General features: G+C 28.2%; 10 protein-coding genes across 10 annotated transcripts; 5 read left to right on the forward strand and 5 right to left on the reverse strand.

The window, feature by feature from the left end:
• Nucleotides 1-3,345: 3,345 nt before the first annotated feature.
• Nucleotides 3,346-3,756, reverse strand: GO595_010805 (60S ribosomal protein L26-1; the record flags this gene model as incomplete). The annotated part of the gene is made up of 1 exon (XM_067913525.1): nt 3,346-3,756. One exon carries the CDS (start codon nt 3,754-3,756, stop codon nt 3,346-3,348), a length of 411 nt encoding a protein of 136 aa, XP_067769543.1.
• Nucleotides 3,757-3,955: 199 nt separating this feature from the next.
• GO595_010806 (Clan CA, family C12, ubiquitin hydrolase-like cysteine peptidase) lies at nt 3,956-4,639 on the reverse strand (the record flags this gene model as incomplete). Its single annotated transcript, XM_067913526.1, has 1 exon — nt 3,956-4,639. The coding sequence occupies one exon, from the start codon at nt 4,637-4,639 to the stop codon at nt 3,956-3,958; it is 684 nt and encodes a 227-aa protein (XP_067769544.1).
• Nucleotides 4,640-5,626: 987 nt separating this feature from the next.
• On the reverse strand, nt 5,627-6,625 carry GO595_010807 (UBA/TS-N domain containing protein; the record flags this gene model as incomplete). Its single annotated transcript, XM_067913527.1, has 1 exon — nt 5,627-6,625. One exon carries the CDS (start codon nt 6,623-6,625, stop codon nt 5,627-5,629), a length of 999 nt encoding a protein of 332 aa, XP_067769545.1.
• A 2,061-nt stretch (nt 6,626-8,686) lies between these two features.
• Nucleotides 8,687-9,262, reverse strand: GO595_010808 (DJ-1 family protein; the record flags this gene model as incomplete). Its single annotated transcript, XM_067913528.1, has 1 exon — nt 8,687-9,262. The coding sequence occupies one exon, from the start codon at nt 9,260-9,262 to the stop codon at nt 8,687-8,689; it is 576 nt and encodes a 191-aa protein (XP_067769546.1).
• A 622-nt stretch (nt 9,263-9,884) lies between these two features.
• Nucleotides 9,885-10,790, forward strand: GO595_010809 (uncharacterized protein; the record flags this gene model as incomplete). Its single annotated transcript, XM_067913529.1, has 1 exon — nt 9,885-10,790. One exon carries the CDS (start codon nt 9,885-9,887, stop codon nt 10,788-10,790), a length of 906 nt encoding a protein of 301 aa, XP_067769547.1.
• A 2,677-nt stretch (nt 10,791-13,467) lies between these two features.
• On the forward strand, nt 13,468-14,061 carry GO595_010810 (small GTP-binding protein; the record flags this gene model as incomplete). Its single annotated transcript, XM_067913530.1, has 1 exon — nt 13,468-14,061. One exon carries the CDS (start codon nt 13,468-13,470, stop codon nt 14,059-14,061), a length of 594 nt encoding a protein of 197 aa, XP_067769548.1.
• A 588-nt stretch (nt 14,062-14,649) lies between these two features.
• Nucleotides 14,650-15,222, forward strand: GO595_010811 (small GTP-binding protein; the record flags this gene model as incomplete). The annotated part of the gene is made up of 1 exon (XM_067913531.1): nt 14,650-15,222. One exon carries the CDS (start codon nt 14,650-14,652, stop codon nt 15,220-15,222), a length of 573 nt encoding a protein of 190 aa, XP_067769549.1.
• Nucleotides 15,223-15,403: 181 nt separating this feature from the next.
• Nucleotides 15,404-16,009, forward strand: GO595_010812 (uncharacterized protein; the record flags this gene model as incomplete). The annotated part of the gene is made up of 1 exon (XM_067913532.1): nt 15,404-16,009. The coding sequence occupies one exon, from the start codon at nt 15,404-15,406 to the stop codon at nt 16,007-16,009; it is 606 nt and encodes a 201-aa protein (XP_067769550.1).
• A 600-nt stretch (nt 16,010-16,609) lies between these two features.
• On the forward strand, nt 16,610-17,284 carry GO595_010813 (14-3-3 protein; the record flags this gene model as incomplete). The annotated part of the gene is made up of 1 exon (XM_067913533.1): nt 16,610-17,284. One exon carries the CDS (start codon nt 16,610-16,612, stop codon nt 17,282-17,284), a length of 675 nt encoding a protein of 224 aa, XP_067769551.1.
• A 5,618-nt stretch (nt 17,285-22,902) lies between these two features.
• GO595_010814 (uncharacterized protein) lies at nt 22,903-23,760 on the reverse strand (the record flags this gene model as incomplete). The annotated part of the gene is made up of 1 exon (XM_067913534.1): nt 22,903-23,760. One exon carries the CDS (start codon nt 23,758-23,760, stop codon nt 22,903-22,905), a length of 858 nt encoding a protein of 285 aa, XP_067769552.1.
• Between the last annotated feature and the right edge of the window lie 1,165 nt (nt 23,761-24,925).

Below are 24,925 nucleotides of genomic sequence, written 5' to 3' on the forward strand. Positions count from 1 at the left end.
GGATTTGGCCTGGTTATCTGTGTGGAGAAACCAATTCAAAATTCCCTACAAAGCTGCAGTCTTGATGACTAAGACGAGTGTCTTTGTTCGAGTCAGCTGCCGTAAATTTGAATTGACATTTTAATGATTTTTTTTTTCTAATTTCGAAATATAAATATACGTGCAGGTTTGTTTGCATTTGAATTGCTATACATTCATTGACTTAGGGATCTATTAAAGATTTTTTATTTTCAATGTTTAAAATCAAAAATTCAATTAAATTTCGATGAATAGAACTTACTTTATTTTTACCAACCATAGATTAAAAGAACAGTCATGACTAGAACTGAAATTTTTTGTGCATTCAATTCATATTCAAAAAAATGTGATCACATTATTCCTAACGAAAATAGGTTAACAACAAATGGTATCTTTACACATACTTTCTATTGAATTTGATAGTTAATATTAGCCGCAAACATCAGAAAAGGCATCTATGCGTTTGGGGGAATATGGTTCTGATCGGTACGTTTAATTTAATTCAATTTTGAATAAAGCATTGAAAAACTTTTTTAAAAAAGTTATTCACATTTTCAGGAAACCGATTTTTTTATTCAATAATTGAAAGAAATTATTGCTTTTTGAATAAACCCATGGGTTGAATACCCATGAGTTTTTTCCTATTACAATCTATCATGAAAAAACGAAAGATTCATTTAACTTAGAAGAAAATGTTGGATTATTCTAGCCTCCAAGTAAAAGCATTACTTCTCTGAAATAATGCTTCACTAAATGGCATAGCCCTCTTATTTGATTATCATAATCGATGGACAATTTAAATGATAATAAATAAAAGCAAGAAAGCAAACGCCTTCACAGGCCATTGTAATAGGAAGCCGTGATATTTCATCAGTTATTAAAAAAGATCTTTATTTGATTCATCTAAATGTTTAATGTTCCTTTTGCGTTATAAAAATTTCAATAAAACAAATCACTTGATCTTTTGCCCAAACATTTCCTCAATGTAGTACGAAAGAATCATCTTTTATTTTGAATACATGTGTCCAACGCAACCTAAACCAAAGAAGAAAAAGATTTTGACAAAATTCGAAGGAGAATCCATCGATCGATTCAATAAATCATTGAAAAAAAGCTTTCAAAAAAACAACATAAATTGAAAAATCGTTTTTTCAGTTAATTATTGTCAAAAAGTCGATTTTTTAAAAAATGAATCGTTTTGTAGAAATTTGAAATAATTTTTTCATTTTTATATTTGCTCCAACAATCAAGAATGGGTCGACATCCTGCTAATCATGTTCAAAGGCATCAAATAACCTTTCGCGCCCATGGCGAATCCTTTGTTTTCGAGTTCATCAAAGGTAATTTCACTGAAGAATCAAAATCCTTATTGAATAAAATATCTAAAATAAAGTCAAAAATAGCCAATAAAAAGAAAATCAGTGACGACAATTTGATCAATGATAACGGTTACTTCTTCTGGTTCCTCCTTCCATTCCAAATGTTTCCAGATCCGGATATAAACAATAGTAATCTGAGCGATGAAGAGATTCTTCATAACTTGATTGTAGAAGATCTTTTTGGTAAATAAGTGCCATGCTAATTATTATTATTATTTTTCAAATCATATTTATGTATTACAATGCATTTTTTGTTTAAAAAAACTTTCAACAATTTCGAGCATCTGTATTTTTTGAAATTTTCTCTTTGATCTTCACCCACAACTAAGGAAAACAACTTATTACACTTAGAGTTGAGGAAACTCAAAAAGGCACTATTTGGCTGTTCAGGATATACTAAATGCCGCTCTTCTGTTTTGGGAATTGCTTTTTGATGAATTCTAGCCAAAATTTCATAACCATTTCAATGAATTGAATGGGCTGAAATTATCATCCATTCAATATTGTTGTGAAAAAATCAAAAAGAGATTGTATCGGCCTGGTGGCAAAAAATAAACCGAAAATCAATATGCAAAGCGCATTAACTTCAAATTTGGTCGAAATTACTTCTGAATGTGGGCAAAAATTGCCTTTCCTATAAATCTGAGGTCACTGGTATGTATGATGTAGAACTTACAAGCATCAACTCAGAAAATATAATGTCAGGACTGATTCCATTTTTCATAGCTTCTTTTACAAGGTTTCTGTATTCAAGGCATTTCATTTAGAGTAACAAATCATCTTTTACCAAAATATACACCAAATTCTTGATATCAAAATTAATACTGATTTTACACTATCTTTATAGTTAACATCAATGAATTAAATTTTTAATTTCTAGGAATGATTATATATTCTTTTGTTAATTCTTTCCTTGTTCAATATTTCTTTAACATAAAATGCCAAAATATTGAATTTCTTATCGTTACATTCAAATTAACGTATTTATTCAAAAGATTTGATATCATCATTAATAATTATTCCATAAATATTTGACTATAAACCGTTATTTGTGCAAAAAAAAAAAAAATAGAACGTCTCATTCTTTAAACCCAGAAGAAATCATTCAATTTTTTGGCGATAAATTCAAAAACAAATATTTATTTTTCAAAAATCAGTCAAACGGGAAAATTGCAAATTAAGTGGAATCATTTTCTGGTCGGAGCGAATATGTTACATACTATACTTTAAACAAAGAGAGATGTACATTGCAAAAAAGCGTTTTAGATTTATAAACCTTTGATGAAGCGTGTTTTTCGTATTTGCTAAAATTGATCATATTTAATCCTGTTAAATAAAAATACAAAACTTTGGTCAAACTTTTAGGTAAAACTTTTTTAATAGCTGAAAAATATAATCAAAAAAAAAAAAAATAAAATGCTTTAAAAGATATTCTTTTTATCTTCAGGAATCCATCAAAGATTTTTTTCGTGAATAAGAAAGAGCAACATGTTTTTTATTGTAAAATTCAAAATTTTGAATAAATCTTAAATACAAACATTTATTACATTCTTAAATATTCGTACAAAAACTATTACTTGTCAAATAACTAAAAATTTAATGTAATAGAGAAATCTCATAAACATAGTAAATATGTATATGAAAGAATTTATTTATTAATGCTTATAAATGCTTAGTTGATAAATAAAATTATATACATAGGGTGTTGATTTCTTGATTTATATACAGATGTGCATGCACATTATCATGATTATTTTCTTTATATGCGTTTTTATCAATAATACATAAAATTAAAATACTTATAAAGTAATAATCCAATTACTTTAGTTGTAGCCAATATTTGATGATATTTTTGAAGTTTTCAAATTGCTATTAAATTTTATAGCTATTTTAAAATACATAGTTCACGTAAGATTTTAAGAAAAATTATCTTTAATTTAATGTGTATTTACTTTGCACGGCCAAGTTTTTGAAGTGCCTTTTCGCGATTTTGGCGTTTCTTTTCAATAAGGTTCTTGCGATACTTATCCATCTTAATTTTTGTGATAACAACATTTGAAGGATGGATTGGGATAAAGACTGTTTCGTTACTGATCTTTTGCTTTGTGACAGATTCAATATTAATGCGCATTGTTGAAAGTTTAACAGCGACAACACGACCAGTACGCTTCTTCATTTGACCACGAACGACTTCAACTTCATCATCACGACGTATTGGAAGACGTTTGATTCCGTATTGCTTTTGAAGGTCCTTGCTAAGAGGAGAGCTCATGGCAATATGCTTTTGTTCTTTTGTAGCATTGAAGAAAGCCTTACGAACTTTTCTTGCTTGTGATGAAACGAATGGGTTTGTCTTCATTGACCTGATAAGGGAGACCAAACAGACTCTCACAATTTCCAATACACTTAAAACGGTTTTTGCAATTCCTCAAAACAAATACTCATTCTTTGATTTAGATTAAATTATTGATACACACAGAGAAAGAAAGCGCATATGAATTATAATAATATGATGTTTTTATGCGTGGATAATCATCATACGATGATTGAATTTCGAATTATGGGCAAGCAGTAAGACCAAGGATCGTAATTTCCATTGGATTTTTGACAGAAGGTATGAACTCTGTTTTGATCACATTTATGGTGGATTCTAAAAGATCGTTACACCGCCCATGGCAGATGGGCTGAGGCTTCCTTCCATCAAGCTCCCACAGGTAACCATATTTGACCACAAATGAGGCAAAATGGGTGAAACAATTTTCTGGAATTGGTACAGAGCTTTCCTTTGCCGCTTTTGTATGAACAGTGAGTAGCTCTTTGTCTGAACAAACCAGATCAGCTCTTTCGTTTGGAGTCATTGTTTTTGTTTTTTTTGCAAATCTGTCAAACCAAGAATTTTCTACAATTTTTACATTTTCTAAATTATTCATTATGCTATGTATAATTGCAATTGTTCCACAACAATTTGATACTTTTTGAAGGGTAAACCATGGAGATGGATCTGGAATTTCTTGAATTTCCATATGCCTTTTCCAAAGCACTCCTTCTTCTTCTTTAGGTCCCATTGGGTAAAGAAGAATAATTGCATAAATTGGTTTTGGGATTAATGCAAGGTATTCTTCTTCAAATGAAAAGATCTCTGTAAATGTAGCTGAACTTGGATCAAGTCCAAGCTTAGATGTATAGGCAGTTATGTCTTGTGGTTCATTTGAAAGCGGTACAATTTCTTCGTTTTCACACATTTCCAAAATATGAATTGACCAGATAATCTCAGAAAAAACATCTAAGATAAAATTTCATGAAATTTTAATGTTTATATAAGAAGAATCTCATCAAACAGATTCTGACAACACCTACGAAGTAAAACACAAAGGGTTTGCTATTCTGAAAAAAAATAATCTTACTTCGATAACATTTGTCTTTACTAATCGAACTTATTACAAAACAATAACAATAATATATATAATATACCATATGCTATAGCGCAAATCTTAAATCATATTATTAATACAAGTAATACATTATATTTCCAATTCCAATGTAATGAATTATGTGATTTATTAAATGATGTAATCCATAAGACAAATACATTAGAAAATAATAATCGATATTCATCTTTGTTATTAATACCAATCTGTAAAATATTAATTAATGATCGATTTCAAATTAAATTTAGAAAAGTTATCTTCATCAGTTGGATTTTTAGTATCGAATTTACATGAAATCCCAAATAATTTATATAAAGAAAGAATTAAAGCTATGAATGTATTCTTAACATTAGAAACTACACGGAAAGTAATTGTAGAAAAACCAGAATTTTCAGACGCTATAGCAAAACATTTAATCGATTCCGACTTCTTAATATTACATAACACTTGGATATTATTGAACTTCTTTGTTGATAAGCCGAAATCATTATATAAAATGTTGAATCATGTATATCATTAAAAGAAATTATAAATCCGCATAATGTTATAATATTGGAGAATCAAGCAGAAAGAACTTGTGGAGGAAGATGTACACGAGTGTAAAAAACGAAAACGATAAATGGCTTCTTGACGACAAAATCAAAAATGCTTATTCATTAAAAAAAAATTTTTGCTTAATTTTCATTTCGATCACTCAAAGTGTAACTTGTTGCTGAGTTGCTTTGTCATTTCGTCATTTTCTTTTCTTTGAAGTCGTCGAACTTGTCAAACATAACAATACAAAAATATTTTATGAAATGTTTAATTCATTGAGTCTAAGCAAAGTTTTGTTGTTTCTTCATTCTTATCGCACGCAATAAAAACCTGTAGCACAGTTGGCGGGTCAATAGAAGCAGCAAGTTTGTCGACAATTTGCTTCTCTTCGTTCGTCAGGTCATCGTAAGTACTTTGGAGTTGTCCGTATCGATTGTATGCGACGTGAATTGTGGTTTGGTTGGGAACGTCATAAATAGTGAAGTTCTCGGTGCTAGGGTTAAATTCCTCCTCTTGGCTGGAAATTATGCTCCCTCCATAGTAATGGGTTACAACATGGGAATGATCTTTATGTGATGATGAGATATTTTCATGGTTACCAGATAAAAGATATTCAATGGCAGTGGAGAGTTCGTAGTTGGATTTCCTTAAAGCTTTTTCGGCACTTGGTTTGTCAAATCCCATATCGACAATTTGACTAACAAGATCAGAGAAATTGATAGGATCACTGTTGTTGGATTTGGCCAGCTGCGAACGGGTTAAGCTTTCTTGCTGTTTAAGTTGTTTAAATGTTGGAAATTCGTCTTGGTATCTTGAATGTGAACCTCTTTCTTCTTCAGCTTGGGGTAAGCTTTCACGTTCCGTTTCTCTAATTTCTTCAAAATAATCTGGTTCTTGAATTGTTGGGGTAGATTCTTCAATATGTGGAGTTGGTGATTCTCGTTCAAATTGTTGTGGTTGAATTGGTTGATCTAGATGTGACGGTTTATTTGGCTGCTGTGGTTGCGTAGTTGTAGAACTTGTCTGAGGTTTTTTAACTTTTGGTTGATAAAGGATAATATAACTATTTGGTTGGATGTTGAGACTAGACACAACAGTATCATCAGTTAATGTTTTAGTATTTAAAAGTAACTTTAAAGCACGAGATTCAAGTTCATTATATTGTTGTGCGAGCTGATCCTTTACTTCACTGATTTTTATGTTTGGGTCTACATCTAATTCATATTTTTTTCCTGTTACAGTTCGAAATTTAAGAGTTGTTGTCATTTTATTAATGTTTTGGCCAAGGCACCAAAATAAAATTTTTGCCAATAAATTTGTTTGAAAAAACTCCAAACGACACAAAATTTGAGACAAAAAAATTCAGCCAGTATTACCTTCACGATAAATAAACGTGCATATATATAATGTTGAAAAGAATTTTTTCTTAAAATATCAATAAAGATTTTGTAAAAAATCCAACCTAACAAAGTATCTAATAGTTATATGTTCATTTCTATGCTGTTTTTGGAAAAACATATTCAAATCAATCAAAAAATTCAACAGTCGAAATTGTTCAAATATACCAGAGGCACATCATAATTGATTTGTTTTTATTTTATGTAGTTTATTATAAAATTGGATACGGGTTTACAAATTTTGAATGTTTATTTAATCAAAAGGATGGAACAGCAATAAGAATAGATTAAAGATGTTTTATGTGAACAAAATAATTTATCATTTACAGAAGCATATGAAACAGCTATAGAATTTCATCAAAATGAAATTTTTCATTATCTTTATGAAAATAAAATTGGAAAATTTTCATCTTCAAACTCTTCTTTTACAAAATCGAATTCTGATATCGAAAATCAAGATAATTGTAATTTAAGTGAAGAAAATTTAATATATCTTGGGAAAAAATGTATTGAATTTAATAATTATGAAATCTTCATGTTTTTAGAAAAAGAAGGAATGAAAATAAATAATGAAATTATAAAAGAAATAGCATCAAAAGGAAATACATTCATAATAGAAAGTGATATAGAAAGTCAACAAATTCCAAAAACAATTTTACCATATTCAGTTAAATCAGGAAATATAGAAATCGTAAAATTACTTTTAGATAAAGAAGGAATTGATGTTAATGCAAAAACCATTCATTTGAATAATTTAAAATATGTTTTAATAATTTTATATATGTTTTAATAATTTGTAATATGTTTTCATAATTTTATATTCATTTGAATAATATTAGTATAAAATTGATTTAGTTTCTAATTCTTTCATAGATTTCTCTAATTTTTCTACTTGTGAATTGAACATTATTTCAAATGTTTCGGGGATTTTAGATTCTGTTCTGGTTGTAATGATTTAATTACATTAGAAGCAATTCTCATGAATTCTAATTTAGATTTCCCCATATCTGATGTAGGCTTTTGTATATAAAGTAAATATTATTATCTTTCATAATATCAAGTATGGAATAAAACATACTATTGAAGTGATGAAGAAACTCTAGCATAATAAGCTAATAGTTGTAAAGCAATTTCTACAAATTTACGGATTTGATTTGAATAAGAAGTAGATTTAGAATCATAAATTTGATTAACAGTATTTAATGTTTCTTTGTTTTCTCACTTGGGATTTTAACATCCATTACTTGTCCAATAATTAAATCATCATAATTAATTGATTTATCAAAGTTCATCAGTTAAATTATCTTTTTCAAAGCTGTAATATTCTTAAGTGCATTGTTCTTATCTTCATCTGTAATTGATGCTATCATTATATTTAAGTTATTATGTGCTTTTATTAATTTAATAATTTAATAATTTTATTTTAAATACCTTTAACTATAATATTTTCTTGAAGTGTTTTAACTTTCTTTTCTTTTTATCGTTTGGATCCAAAAAATTGTGAATTGAAATGGTTCATTTTTCCGCATGAAACCAAAGGAACATTGCGATTGGGAAACACTCCTATCAATAAATCATGCAATTTTTGGTTTGAATGAAGAAAATTCCTCTAATAATCAACATCCTCACTCCAAATTTGGAGCAAATGTAAATATTAATATAATACAGGTAAATATGCATTGCAGGTGGGAGTGAAGAAATCATTCATCATTTGAAAAATCATATGAAGCAGCAATTGAATTTCATCAAAATGATATCTTTAAATATTTTTATGATAATAAATTAAAAGAAATTAATAATTTAGATGAATTAGGAAAGCTTTGTATTTTATGTCATAACTCCGAAATATTTTCATTTTTACTTAAAGAAGGAATGAAAATAAATAATGATATTATTAAAGAAGCAGCAATTATTGGAAATATTTAAGCGGCTATGGCATAAGTGTTCCAGTTGAAACATTATCGGCAGTTTCTTGTCCGCGAAGATATCTGATTATTTCGATACTCCACTCAAGTGAAGTAGCTGGACCTCTTGATGTGATAATGTTTCCATCAGTGCATACTCTATTTTCTTCTTTGATTCCACCGTTTTCTGTAATCTTTGTATCAGTTCCAGGATATCCAACAGCTCTCTTACCTTTGAGAATTTGACATGCTTCAGCTAAAATTGCACCTGTTGATCCACATATGGAAGCAACCAATTTTCCTTTGGAATTAAACTCTTTGATTAATTCAACGCATTTGTTGTTTGTTGCAATTGTTTGCGTGCTTGGAATTCCACCTGTAACAAGAATTCCTTCGTAATCATCAACATTTACTTGATCTAATGTAATATCGGCTTTGTGAAAGTGACCAGTTCCATCTTCAATCTCTAAACCAGTAACACCTACTGCAACTAACTTAATTGGAATTCCTGCTTTATTGAGGAAGTCAACAGGGCCCATTACCTCAAGAAGTTGAAAGCCTGTTGATAGTAAAAGAATTACACCATTTTTTCCTTCGCTCATTTGTTCATGAATTGAATACTTTATGCATCGTTTGAAAGCATTGAACTGGAAAAAGTGCAAAAACGAAATACGTTATATCAGCATGTCAACCAATCAGCCAGCACCATCTGAGACGCTAAAAACAAAACAAGAAGATCGAATTGTTGTTGTATCAGATGAAAAAGATTGCACTCCAGAACTTCTTGATAGAATAAAAGCCGAAGCTCTTGCAGCAACTTCAAAATGTAATTCTCATCGTGAAATGGCTGAAGAACTTAAAAAGAAGTTTGATGAAATTGATGGCCCTACTTGGAACTGTATTGTTGGATACAATTTTGCAGCAAGCGTCAGACATATTTCTTCAAGATTTGTTTATTTATATATTGATCAGCTCGGGTTTCTTCTTTTTAAATCACAATAGGGATGATTTAAATCTTGTTGAATTTATATCGCCTGTTAACAGTTAAAAATTAAATCAATAATAAAGTGCATATTTTGGTGTTTTAATTTGAAACTAAGATTTACATATTAGCTTTTTAATGTGTAAATATTATGATAGGAAATTATGAAGATTTCTCGAATTTAGCTAATTTTTTTGTGATGCTATCGAACAACGGTTTTGGTAAATTTACCCCTTTCACACATGAACGAAGAAGAAGTGATCAAAATTGCTGAAGCAGGAAATGGATATGTAGCAATAGAAAAAAGCTCTTTCGTTATTCGCAAGCTAAAGCGGCAAGATAAAATAGAAGAAGCTATCAACTTTTTATTAAAGATTGCAAATATTCTTGTAACAAAAGAACAATATACTCAATCAGTAACAGCCGTCCATCGTGCCGTACTTCTTATTGATGAGAAAAAAGACAATTCTAATATAAAAGCAACTTTATATCAATACTTCGAAAAAATTACACCAGATTTTTCATCTCCAGAATTATATCAGCTTCTTGAAAAGTTTGTTGAACTATTACCAGACAAATCCAAAGAGATTTTGTTAAAATATGTTTTTGTATCAGAAACCAAAGAAAACTATAACCAAGCTCAAATAGGCTATGCCAAACTTATTCTCTTTCATACCACCACCGAAAAAGAGCTTAAAAAATATATCAAAGAACTTTCCAATTTATTATGGATTTGGATTCTTTCCATTACAGACAAAAAGCAGATGATTTACAATGCCCAGTTTATTGTATGTCGTTGCGCCCTTGCATTTTTAGCACAAGATGGTAATGGTCCCAAGATCTCTGAACAATTTCTCACATATTCAATGGAAAACGCGCCGAAACATATTCCTATCACTACTCCTCTTTTTGTTTTCACGAAGCATTACATTCAAGCAGTGCTTCAGAACTCTCCGGCGACTGCGACGTTTCTCAGATCGAGCTACAAAAAGATTATCCAACTCAATAAAGAAATAAGTAAATGGGTATCTAATGCATATGCAAAGCATTTGGCTCCAGAAGGTACTGCACGAGGTCCAAACATGCAGAATTTGGGGGCATTGTTCCAAAACATTCTCGGGTCACTGAATTCATCCAATTTTGAATAAATGATTTTATAATTTATTTGTTATTGGGATTAAATTTATTTCTTATGGATATCTTTTACAAAACATATTTAAAAGTCTCATGAAAAAGCAGAAAGAAACTTAAACCATAAAATTTTATGAAAACAAATCTTGTATATTATAAAATGAATAAGAAAACACCTTGCTCACATTTTTGTAAATGTCACAACATGTTATTTCATAGATAAAAACATAACCAAATATCAACTTATGCAAAAAAAACAAAACATTTTTAATGTTTTCACCAATTCAATAATGTCGTGTTTCTTTTTTCAAAAAATCATAACCTAAATACATTTTCGAGTACAAACATTCTAAGTTTATGAATTTTCTTATTGAAGAAATCGCATTTATGTTTATATTTTTCAATTCCAGAACGAAAAGAAATCTTAAATGATTCAAATTTGTATGTTAAAGTTTATATAATATCAGTTCGTAAAACTTTAAATAAAAGCATGTGATTTGTGAATGTTTCTTCCCTAAAAAAACTTTATATTTTTGAATAGCAACTTTCTTTTTTAGAAGTTTTCACTTTTATTCATGGGAATCTCAGTGATTCTAACTACCTTGGTTCTATCCTACAATATCTTTTGTTATGATCAAAGAGGTGACTCTAGTCTTAGCTCAAGTTTTCGTCGTAATAAAAACAAAATTTATGGAGGATCACCTTCTTCATCTGAATCAAGTTTTAGTCACAATAGAGATAAAATAGATAAATTTTTCAAAAAATCAGGTTCATTTCGTAATCCAATATTTCAAAAGCCATTTTCTTATAAGCGCCAACAATCAAATCCAGGAAGCTATTGGTTTAACACGAAAACACTTGGAATGAAACGAGATAATAGTGATGAAGATATGGAAAGTTCATCAAGTTCGACTATTTCAGAAAACTCATTTTTGCAACCACAAAGATACCATAATATTTATAATTTTGATGATTATGCGAGTGAACATTTCAGAAGTGAAAGAAAAGGACTATTTAAGTTAAAGAAAATTCCAGGAATAGAAAGAGCAAAATATTCAAATAAGCCACTTCGCACAAGTCTTACAAAAATTAGTAAAACTAAAGATGCAAGATTTGCTATCACAATATCCAATTTAATTAAAAACTATCAAAAATATGGCCAACCACGTGATATAGATAGAATCATTGAGATACTTAAAAAAAATCCCGATTTATATGATGAAGCATATTCCCAATTAATTTCTCAAACAAAAGAAAACACTCAATCTAATTATGAAATGAGTACATGGGAAATTTTGTTAGTGTTAACATCTATATTCCCTTCAACAAAAGAAAGTGAACCATATATTAAATCATATTTATTAAAGCGTGAGTCCGAAGAAAATGAATTTTCAAAAATTGCACAGTTGTGTTATATTCGTTTTTCAGTTCGTTGTTATTTTGGTATAAAGAAAGAAAACTTAGAAAATGCATTGGCAATTCTTACAAAATTCAGACATAATATTCCCGATTTTTATGGATCCATCTATGAATATCTATGGTTCCAACGTGAAACATATCCTGATTTAACAATACCATATATTATTAAAGATATGGCTGATGCAATTTTAAATAGGATGGAAATTGAAGATAGTGATGAACTTCTTGGAGTTTTTAGAGTTGCTGCAGTTCAAAATATACCAAATAATTTCATTAGAAATTATGAAATGGGAGATTCTAATTTCAGAGAAGAAATTCCTTTGAAGGAATTATGTTATCTTTTCACAAGATGGTTAAGAAATCAAATACCTTTAATCCCTGATGAAATTTTTACTACATTAATTAATGCAAGAAATCCAAAGGAATTTCTTAATATTATTATTGACAATATGGACCCAACAAATTTAAACCTATTTGGTTACGTAATAGGTTTCTTCCGAGATGTTCATAGATTTAGTGAAATAACAAAAATGGAAATCGATGGATTAGTGAGGATAATAATTCCTAATGTTATGAAACTCGATTCATACAATTCCTATGCTTCTCAAGGAATGGAGGAACTTAAAGCAATCGACAAAAAATTACAAGCATTCTTTAGTTACATCGTAACTACATGGGATACAACACAATATTACCCATGAACTATTAAATAAAGTTTAAACTTTATTATTATTATTATTTCATTTTTTATGTGTCAAGATTGTTAATATTAAGCATATTGATATCATAAAACAAAATTAATGAAGCCATAGAGATATTTTAAAATAATTAAAAATTTAAATGAAATTTTAAAGGTTTAAAATACATTAGAACTTTTTATATGAAAAGAAGAAAATTTAGCAATTTTTATATTATCGGAAATTAAATCATTTAAATTAAATTTATTTGAATATTTTTGAAAATCTTTTAGTTGATGAAATATTTTTATGCCAACATTGGGTTGATTTCACTGACTATCTGTTTTAAAATGTGTTTTTTTTTAAACACTTTCAGATATGACGATCAAAAATAAACATGTTAAGTCAAATTGCTCATAACGTCTGCGTCGCCCACAAAAAATTGAATTGAATTCATTGAATGAATTCAATTTTTTCTGTCTTTTTGGCTGGTCGGTTTTCATCGCTTGTTGACTTTTGAGTGAATGTCGGTAAAGGCTCACAAAACAACTTTTTGTAAAATACAGAATTTTCTCCGATAAAATATTCAATTCATCATATGGAAAAGAGACAACAAGAAGTTATAAATGGACGTGTCGTATTCATAGGAGATTCAAATGTTGGTAAAACTTCTTTGCTCCAAAAGTACATAAATGGTCCTTATCAAAAAGATCCAAGTCCAACAATCGGTGCTGTTTTTCATACAAAGGAAGTCAAATTTAAGAATAAGCAAATCATACTTCAAATATGGGATACAGCTGGACAAGAAGAGTACCGCTCAATTGGACCAATATATTATCGAAACTCAAATGCTGCCATAGCAGTTTTTGATTTAACCAAAAAAGAGAGCTTAAAATCATTAGAAGGTTGGATTAAAGCCTTTCGTCAAAATTCAGACGATCCTTTTGTTGTAATTGCAGGAAACAAATCTGATCTTGATGAACAAATTTCAACTACAATTGAAGAAACCTCAGAGTGGGCCCAAACTTTAGATGCCGAATGCATCTGGACATCAGCTATTTCAGGATTAGGAATCAATGAACTTTTCGATAAAGTTGTTGAACATGTTTCGGAAACAAAAGAGATCATTCCACAAGGTAATAATTCGGTTGATCTCAAGAGTATTGAAATAAAGGAAAGAAAATGCTGTTAATAAATTAAAATTGTTATCAATAAAAACTTCAATACAAGAAATTATTTTATTTAATTTTTTTCTTAACTATATTCTCCAAGAATTTGATGATAACTTCAGAATTTTCTTCTTGAAGATCTTCTGATTTAAAAACTTTTTGAACACCATTTTTGTATTGTACTTGATAACATACATTTCTTCCATCATTAAACCCTTTGAGAATTTTAAATTTCATTCCATGCAAAGAATGTTGACTACTTTTATAATCTGTAGACGAATCTTCACTTTCTTCTGAACTCTCAATTTCTTTTACATCTTTTTTATTTTTTCTTACGTCTTCTTTATTTTTCAAAACTTTAGTTGGATTGGATTGAGATTTATCTGTTTCTTCTTGTTCTGAATTAGAAATATTTATTTGCTTATTTGAATTAGTGACCTCTTCTTTATTTTCTTTATTGATAAAATTCTTGATTTCTTGATCTTCTTCTTCACTAACATTGATTAGATCTTCCATTTTAAATAGGAAAACGTTTATTTTCCTTAACGTATTCGCACAGTTTTGTGCGTTGTGGGGGGTTTAATAGAATTTTCAAAACTACAGGAAGAAAGATGGCTCAAAGCCAATCTCTTAAAACAATATTTCTTGGAGATTCTGGCGTTGGAAAGACATCTATCATCAACACAAAATGTTGCGATCGTTTTGACTCTGAATTACCACCAACAATTGGTTCATCCGTTTTCTCAACAATTGTTAAAGTGAATGGAACTGAAGTGGAGTTAAAACTATGGGACACTGCTGGTCAAGAACAGTATAATTCTTTAATTCCAATGTTTTCCAGAAATGCAAATGTTTGTATTCTTGTTGCAGATATTACATCTCAGAAATCAATTGATAACCTTGACAAATGGGTAACAATCCTTCATGATAGCGGAGAAAATCCACCGATAATTTTGGTATTTAACAAAATTGATAAACTTTCCCCTACTGATAACACAATCCAAAAAATGTCTGAAAAATTCAGTGATGAGTACAACGGACTTGTATTTGTTTCGGCTCTCACAGGAGAAGGAATCAAGCAAATTTTTAAAAAAGCAGCTACCGAAGGATTAAAGGTTCTTGAAGGCACTACGGGAGATCGTAAGAATAATCTTCAAGCAAATAATTCTAAATGCAATTGTTAGAAAAAATGATAAGTAATTATTATTACTTATTTACATAAACTTTTTTATAATGATTTTGTTTACCGAACTAATATCGTTTTTAAGTTTAGATAGTGAGATATGAACTTCAAATCAACTGGTTCATGTTATCTCCACTGATTTTGGGGTACCTCATATTTGGAGTGCCCTATTTCGAAACAGAATGAGCTCATCTCGCTCCACCTTTTTTCATAATTATTTAAAAAATCATAAAATTGGTGAACCTTCTACCGCTGTTCCTGATAGGCTTCGCCGAGCTAATAGGGCAATCCCTTCTGAATCTGACCTTGAAGAAGTTCCAGATCTTGAACAATTTCCAATTGATTTAGCTCCAAAATCCGAAAAAATTGAAGCCAACGAACTAAGGATTCTTTTTTTGCAGACTCAACTTCAAAGAATTGCAAATGAACCATCGCTCACAAACATTTCATCTGAAGATGTAAATGTTGTTGGGCCAATACTTGAAATTCCTACAGAGTTTGCATCAGTAAAGGATTACATCAAACATAAAAGAGAATTAGCAACTGCTTACAAAAAAAGAAGTGATGAATATGGCTGGCCAAAGCCAGTTGGCGTTTGTATGGATCCTTTGTGTATGAATTCAACAGCGCCGTCATTTCAATATTGTTTGTATCATATTGAACAAGATCCTTTATATTCAAAGATCAATTTATTTAGCAAATGTCAAGCAGAAACAAATGAACCGTGTCATACTCCATGCGGTATTGGACAAAGTAGATGTGCCTTCCATAGTAAAGAAACAAAATAAAAATTTAATATCATATAAAAACATTTTTTTTAATTGTGATAATATTTAACATTTTGCACATTTTTACTGAATTTTTAGATTTCTCTCCATTTTTTTTTTTGAACTAGCGAAAGAAATTTATTACATTTTAAATCAAAAGGAATTGATTACCTTATGTCAAAAAAAATTAATTCAAATTTTAGAAAATATTTTTTATCGCTTTTCATGTTATAAACAATATCTAGATTTTTTTTAATGATATCTGTAATTTTTATTGTTTGAGTTAGCATTATTATTGTGGATTCATTAAACGATAAGTAATTGAAATCAGTACTATATTTAACTTTTATTAATATTTTTGTTGCAAAACATGAATTGAAAATCAAGGCGTTCTTTGTTATTGAACCAAAGGAAAGTAAAAAAACAAATTGTTAAATTGTTCTCTTTTTTGATGAACGAAGAAATATATTTTAAAAAAACAATTGTTTTTGCATTTTTACTTATGGATATGTTCTCTAGATATGGATTTCTGCAATCCTGGCTACTTATTGACGATGAAATAAGATTAACGTTCACCGAAACCGTTAATATTGTAAAAACGTTTATTTCAATACCAAAAGTATGGAGGGACTCCGTGAAGTCAATGTCTTTATGGCAAAGGTGGCACAGGAGTGTGGGAAGAACGAAGAATGTGTCAACTTCATGCGTGAAGTAATTAGTCAAGGTCGACCACTTTCATATAATGAAAGAAATCTTATCAGCGCAGCGTACAAAAGCATTGTCGGCCCTCTTCGTGATTCCATCCGTATCCTTCAAGAGGACAACCACAACTATGATGTCACATCATCAATCATAGAAATATCAGAAATATTATCTGCCAAGTGTGACGAAGTCATATCTCTCATCAGGAACACATTACTTCCTGCCGTTACAGAGCCAGAAGTCCGTATATTCTACATAAAAATGATTGCAGATTACCTTCGATACAAATGGGAAGGAACTGCCGAAAAAACACGTTTTGACGTCGCACAACAATGTAAAGTTGCATACCAAGATGCTGCAACACTTGCCGAGACATCATTGCCTGCATATCACCCACTCCGACTTGGTTTGTGCCTTAATTTTGCTGTTTTCATTTACGAAATATTAAATGAGACTTCAGAAGCTTACGAATTAGCGTTGAAAGCATACAATGAAGCTGGTAACGGAATAAACCAGTTAAGCCCGGAATCAAAAGAAGAGGCTGTGCACACACTAGAGCTACTACGTGAAAATATTCAACTTTGGCAGCAATAAAATTGCATTGGATTTTTGGATTGTCATTTGGTGGTTATTTTATTTAAAAAACTGTGTTTGAATGCAACGATAGAAACACATCAAACAATTTGAAAATCAAAAAAAGTTAAAATAATCATTCGAAAAACCAAAACAAATATAATCCTTAATTTTTTATTTATATTTTCATTGAATGTAAATGAATATATGTTAGTCTTCTCGAAAATCTTCTATAATTAGATCATCTTTAATATTTAATGTAGATATGGCTTCATTTTTTTTAATTTCTTATTTTTTAATTTTAAATAAGGATTAATATTACTATAAGTAGTGATTACAATAATTATGAAACAACATAAAGAATAACGATTGTTGTTCCCTTATTAATTTGTTCAACATATTGAAGTATAAATATATAATAAAAATGAATCAGTTTGAGTTCGATTAATAGTTAACTATTGATATTGCTGCATTTTTGCGAAAACATTTTAAATGAATAAATTCTGTATATATATTTTAGATCAATAAAGATTACAAAGCCAGAATCACCAAATATTTCAACACTTTCTCCAATGATAATGCTTTCAAAATTTAAATTTAAACAATTGGAAAAGGCTCTATCCTCAAATGACATATCTAAGTCATCAATGTGCGCACTCTTCAGCACATAATTTTCATTATATAATCACAAGCAAAAACTCAAATATAATTTAAAAGCGAAAACATTTTATGAATAGTCTATCTCTACTGTTTGCCATTCGTCATGACGCGAAGTTCTAACGTTTGAAGAGAACTTCATAAGTTCCGAGTTCTTCTTCAACAGCAACTTTTTGTTGATGTGCTTTTGTAGTATTTGGCACACCGAAACTTTTTCGTTTTGATTTAATTCTTCGAACAAATTTTTCATTTCGTTTCCGATTATTGTTCCGACATTTCTAATTAGCAATGCGCAAATAGGAACAATCAAAGGACCTTTTAAAGGGTCATTCGAAACCTTTTGCATCAAATTAATACAAAGTAAGAAAACAGATTTCGCAATTTTATTTTTCATTTCCACAATTTCACATTTATCCAAAAAGAACATTATAAACATCAAATAATTTTTCGAATTCGAAGTATCATTTAAAGCCAATAAGAAAGCAGCCTTAGCAGCGCCATTAGCCAGTATTGAATAACCAATCTCTGGACACATACATATTAATTTCGAAATATTATTCATTCCGCCGGTTTTGAACGTTTGTATGTAAAGTTTTGAAATTTCGTTTAACGGAATTTTGTTCGGTTTGAAACAAAGGCCTAAAGTAGTCAAATTAATTTGAATGTGAATGTCAATTTTTGAGGTGTTTACAATGATTTTGAGAACATAACCGATTATTGTTTTGTTGTGGTTAAAAAGAACATAAAAAATTGGAATTATTTCATCAATTTTTAGTTCATTATTTTGAATTTTCATAATTAAATCATTAAATATATATAATGAATATTTTTGTAATTTATTATTTTTATCAGTTTGAATTATTTTTATTAAAATTTTTGCGGAAAACAATTTTTTGTTTGAGTAAATAATTTCAATTAATTCTTTTCTAATTTTATCAAATTTTTCATTTTCATTTATAATATTTGTTAAATGATCCAAAATATTTTCATTAGGAACAATCTTTAAGATCAATAAAAGTAATTCATGATTAATTTTATCCTTAAAATATTTTAATGCTTCATTAATCGCATTAATTGCGCCATTAACTTTCCATTTTTCTTTTGAGTAAATTATATCATAAATGAAAAATGATATTAACACATTTATATCGATTTCACAATGTTCAATATATTGTAACCAAACAAAAGAAGGCAAAAACATATCATAAAAAGTAGAACATAAATTTCGAAACTTTGTTAATTCTTTCCAATCATTATTTTGTATTTTCATTGCTTTGTATACCAAATTCGAAAATATTGGAACCAAATTCTTAAGGAAATCTTTAATTAATGTTTTAATTTTCGGATATTTCTTCGATACATAACATAAATCGGAAGACAATGAATAAAATTGAACAGTTCTTTGTTTACATTTATTTAATCCATTAATATATTCTTTAATGATATTTTCCGAATAATTATTCGATAAGTTTTTTGATGAAAATGTTAAATACGTCGATAAAAATCCTCCGGAGATCTTTAAGTTTAATGTAAATCCAATTGTTATAGCATTCGTAAATTGGACATCATAAAGATCTAAAATACGTTCTCCTGTTTCAGATTTTTTATTTTGGAAAATTGTTATAATTTTATTAAGTATTGGAAATGAGTTTTCTTGTATTTGTATTATATTTGTTTGAATCGAATTACAAATCGCTGATATAATATCATCCAAATATTCCGTTTTAAAGTTTTCTTCTAAAGATATAAAATCGATTATATTATAACATGATTTAAGTATAGTAATTTTTAATAAAACATTTGGCTCAATTAAATAATTATCAATGATAGTATTCGATAATAAAATTTTACGAATTAAATTCATGAAAATTATTATCGAATTCGATTGACTTAAAATTGATATTAATAAATTCGATGCTCGAATGTCATTCGTCTTTTGTATTAGAAAGATTAATGTTTGTGATAATGATTTCGTATCAGTATTTACATATTTTATTAAGTCATTATAAGCAGAACATGCATTTAATTGTATATATTGTTGTACACCTAAATAATTCGGGAATTTTAATGTTGGCAAAAAATTTGTTATTAAATTATTCGCAAATAAAATTAATGTTTTAAAACATATGAAAAATGAATTTTTCGAATAATTAATTGGAGTGAATTTAATACTTTCAAGTGATATTAATACTAATTCTTGAAGTGATTTAAATGTCTTTAAGTTTAATGAATTAACTTCAATTAATTCCGAAAAACATTCCGAGCATAAATGTAATATAATTGGCTGTAATGAAGACTTTGAATTTATTGTTTCGAATATGATCGAAAATTCATTTAATGTAAATCCGATATTTGATAATTCAACTGAATGTGTCTTTAACATTGACGTAATTGTAAATAATATAAATGGCGTGAAATTTTTATTTTTAATATTAGTGTTTAATATGTGTATAATGTTCGATATATAATTCATCGGTATATTACAATGTGTAAACATTGATGATATTAATATATAAGTTGAATTTTGATTAGTTGTTTGAATATAATTAAAGATTTCATTCATTGTTTGTGGATGTTTTATTGAATATACCGAAATTAATTCGCAAATGATTTCAACTTTTTGTAATTTTTTAGTATTTAATAATTGTAATAAAAAAGTTACTAATTTCTTAGGTAATGTTTTCGGATATATTTTACAGATTTGTAATATAAACAAATAACTTACGATATTATTCTCGGTAAAAAATGTTTTTAATATTAAATTTCGTTCTTGAATATTACATAACTTATATAATTTAGGAAAATAAAGTATCATTTCGATTAATTGGTTTTGTTTTTTATTATCTTTTTGTATTTGTGTTTTAGGTTTGAAATTAATATCTTTTCCAGTAGGCAAAGATCTTTTAATGAACTTTTTGATTAATTCTTTCGATGGTTTAATCTTAAATGAATTAGAAATAACTTTTTTCGATGTTTGATAATAAAATGTTTCAGGTGTTTTCGAAATTGGTACAATTTTCTCTAATCCAATAACAACGGAATTTGGTAAATCATTATTTTGTGATGATAATACATAAGCTATTAATAAATTATTTTGTTGGATATTAATATGTTTCGATCTTAACATGAAAATACTTTTAATAATTGATTTCCATAACTTTGATTTTTCTTCAATTTTAGAAATAGATGTTAAAGCATTTGATATTGCATTTATTACATATTCATTATTTGAATATTCTTCGGGTAAAATTGATAAAGTTAAAAATGCTTTTGGATAACAAATAAATGATTTTATATATTTATTTGTTAATATATTTTCAATATATTGTTTAATTAAATCAGAATTATTAAGTAAAGCATCTTTAATCCTTGGAATATTTCGTAATATTTCATATACAATATTCGAATTTCCAATGAAATCATTTTCGAGATTTTTATCTATTTCTGGTGGTTGTGATAAAAATACTAATGAACATCGTAAATAGTTTAACATTATTGTTGGATGTGACTTAGAAAATGTACGAAAAAAATTAATCGCTGCTTTTTGATCTTCTTTTGATTTGGAACAAGCTAAAAGTAATGATATTCCAGTTATTTCATTTATACATGAATTATTTGGACATAATAATATTAATGAACGTAATTTATCAGAAGAAATTGTTTTCTCTTGTTTGATTTTCTCAAATAATTGATATTTAATATCTGTTTGCATAATTGGGATAAATTCTTTAAGTAATTCATTACAATGTTTATTTATGAAGTTAAATAATTGTAAACAATCAAAATGAATCGGATTAAAATTAAAGAAATTAATTAAATGTCGAATAATCGGTTTAATTAAACTATTAAATTGTTGTACAATTAAAAGACATTCATTTAAATTAACATATTGTATTGTTTTGTTTAGTGTATGTTTTTCTTCATCTGTTTCATTTTGTTTGATTTGTGAATATGATAATTTTGCTATAAGTAATGATAAATCATTTTGTAATGGATATTTATGCTTATTAATTATTAATTCAATGGATTTACTAACTTCAATAATATGTGGAATTGATGCTGAACCAAACTGAATAAGTGTTTTAAGTAAACGAATACAAATAATTAAAATTGATTGTTTTTCTTCAGTGATATTTTTTTGTATAAATTTTATTGTTGGGATAAGATATGATGATAAGGCATTGCCACATGACTTAAAACATCCACGGATTGCATAAATAGTAGCATATGGATACTTATTATGATTTAACAAAAAATCAACAAATCGTGGAATTTGCGATTTTGACGTAAAGGCTAAATGGCGGCAAATATAACCAGCACAAATTATTGTTGATTCTGATGAATTTGTAATTGCTAAATTAATAATGTTTATAAGTTGTGGTTTTTTGGATAATTTATATGCTGAAACAAGTTTAGACGCAATAAATAAAGAACATTGGTAACTCAATTGCGATGAATTAATTGAAAAAAGTCCGAATAAATGTTGTTCAATTAATTCTATTTCTTTTTCTGATATTCCTTGAACAAGAAATTTATCAATTTCTAAAAGATTTTTCATTATCACTTGTTCGGCAGATATTAATATTTGGGAAGAAGCAATTTGAGAAATTTCATCTAAAAACTTGTTCATTCTGAGTGTATTTTTTGTAAACATTTAAAAAAGTTTGATTATTTAAGTGACAATTTTTGTCAGATTATTAAAAAAACCAAAAATAAAAACATATCTTTCTATTAAATGGATATAATGACAACATATTTTCTATATTGATCCAGCTACCATACTATATCACAGAAAAGAAAATTAATTCATCCCAAATCTGATTACTATTTAAATCTAATTTGAACATCATAAAATAACTCTATAATGTCCTTAGCAAAGTGAACAATTTTCGCCAAGAGAACAAGAGTTATTAGTTATACGTTAGGAAATATTCCATTTTTATGTTCAATTAGAAATTACGATAGAAAAACGTTTTTTATTTCTACAAACTGTCAAACACGTCAAAATCGAAGGTACGGGTATCTTCTTTGATTCCAAAGCTTACAGACTGTGATCTCGGCAACGACTTTTGCTCCCACATTGGGTTCCATTCATTATCACTTCCATCTGCATCTACCAAATTCAAACAATCCAAAGAATAAAAAGAAGACATCTCACCGTAATGAACCGCTTCTCCAAACACGGGTTCTTCTGTATTATTATCATTAATGTTATTTGGAATTGCTAAATCAAAAGAATTCTGTGACAATGTTCTTGCTGGCATAAACTGCGGTCTCTGTGGCAACACTTTTTGTGTAGCGCTAGGCTTATGATCTTCATTTAAATCATCATTTGTAATTGATGGAAATTGAACTGTTGGAATTGAAGAAACAAAGCAAAACTTAGCATTACTTGAAGCACATCTAACTGTCCATTGACGTAGTGTATTTTGATCATTCATAAGCGAAGGGATCAAAGATAGAACACATGTTCTAGCTTTTGATTTTGTTTTTAATGCAACGTATCCTAACTGTTGAAAGCTTCCATTTATAGATGATTTACATCTTCCCAGAAAGTTCTTTAACTGTCTCGTATTAACACATATGAATGGACCAGAAAATGCAACTCCTGCTAAGATAGTTCTATTTTCTCTTCCAGGGCCAGGGTGTTCAATAAATCTCAATATTTCGCATAAATCGTTCGAAAAACTAATAAGCCGTGGATCTTTTGAAGAGATTTTTTGATTTTGATGGAAACGACGTCTTAAGCTTTGAAATTCTAGTTTATCCGCCTGATCAAGTTTATTCCAATAAGGAGAAGAGATCCAAATTTCTTGGTTTCGAAACCCAGCTGGGTTCATAAAATGGCAACCGTTTATTTCAAGACCAAGTTCCAAAAAATAGAACGTTAAATTATTTTCAAAGCGCTTTAATCGTTTTAAAATATTATTAAGAATATATATTACTCGTTTCGCATATTTCGCCGTAGTTATACTGGGAAGATATCAGAACTAGCCATTAAGAATATATAATATATGTACATAATTGATGTTCTAATTTAATATAAATGCTAAATAATATTCATGGTAAGTCAAGATAAATTTATTTTTTCATTATTAAAAATGACAAAACTCCACTTTTGTATGGTTTATTTTCAGTTATTAGCGCACTGATGATAATAGACAACGATAGAAACCGATAGACGGACGATAGATGATCTATAAATAAAATTTCTTTACTATTTAAAAGCCATTCAAAAGATATTACGCATTAAAAATCAATCAACTGATATAAATCATCAAAGGCTTACACGAAACAAATGGTAAAATATCAAAACATTAGATTTTTCAAATCATCAATTTTATCAATTCTCGAAAAAAAATTTATGGTTATTCAAAAACACCTTGATCAAAAACACTTGATTATATTAAATAAATAAACAATATTTTGAGTCAACAAAATTATCAATTTTATATAAACCATGAGTTTGCACTAACTATATTAGAATTATTTAAAATTTATTGAAAATAAAAACATTCGGTTCGCACTGGATTTAGTGAAGATTATTAAAATTTCTAAGAAAATCAACATTATTTTATAAAATTCCTATCAAAATGAAAATTATTTCTTTTTAAAAAAGCGACACCTTCTGAAACTCAAAAAATAAACCTTTTAACGCTATATATTATACTCAATTATAAAAACACAACTTCTCGATACAGGAAAAACATTTGATTTAGCCATCAAGAATAAAACCATAATTTTCGAAATACTTTTAAATTAGAAAAAAATTGGATTTGATTATCAGTTTTAATTCCTTTCAAATCTGGAAGCGCCATTCATCACATCCTGACTAAGCACAAATATATATCGATTCATTAGATATTTTTATTTTTTTTGATAAAATTTTGAATATTATCGTTCAGAACGATATAATGATTTTGAATGCAATAGTTTTACTTTGGCCAACAATTTTGATCGAATTCGGTTCAAAAAGTGTGAATGATGAATATAAAATTAAGATAA

Source organism: Histomonas meleagridis (genome assembly GCF_020186115.1).
Source record: "Histomonas meleagridis strain 2922-C6/04-10x chromosome Unknown scaffold_61, whole genome shotgun sequence".
Taxonomy (NCBI): Eukaryota; Parabasalia; order Tritrichomonadida; family Dientamoebidae; genus Histomonas; species Histomonas meleagridis.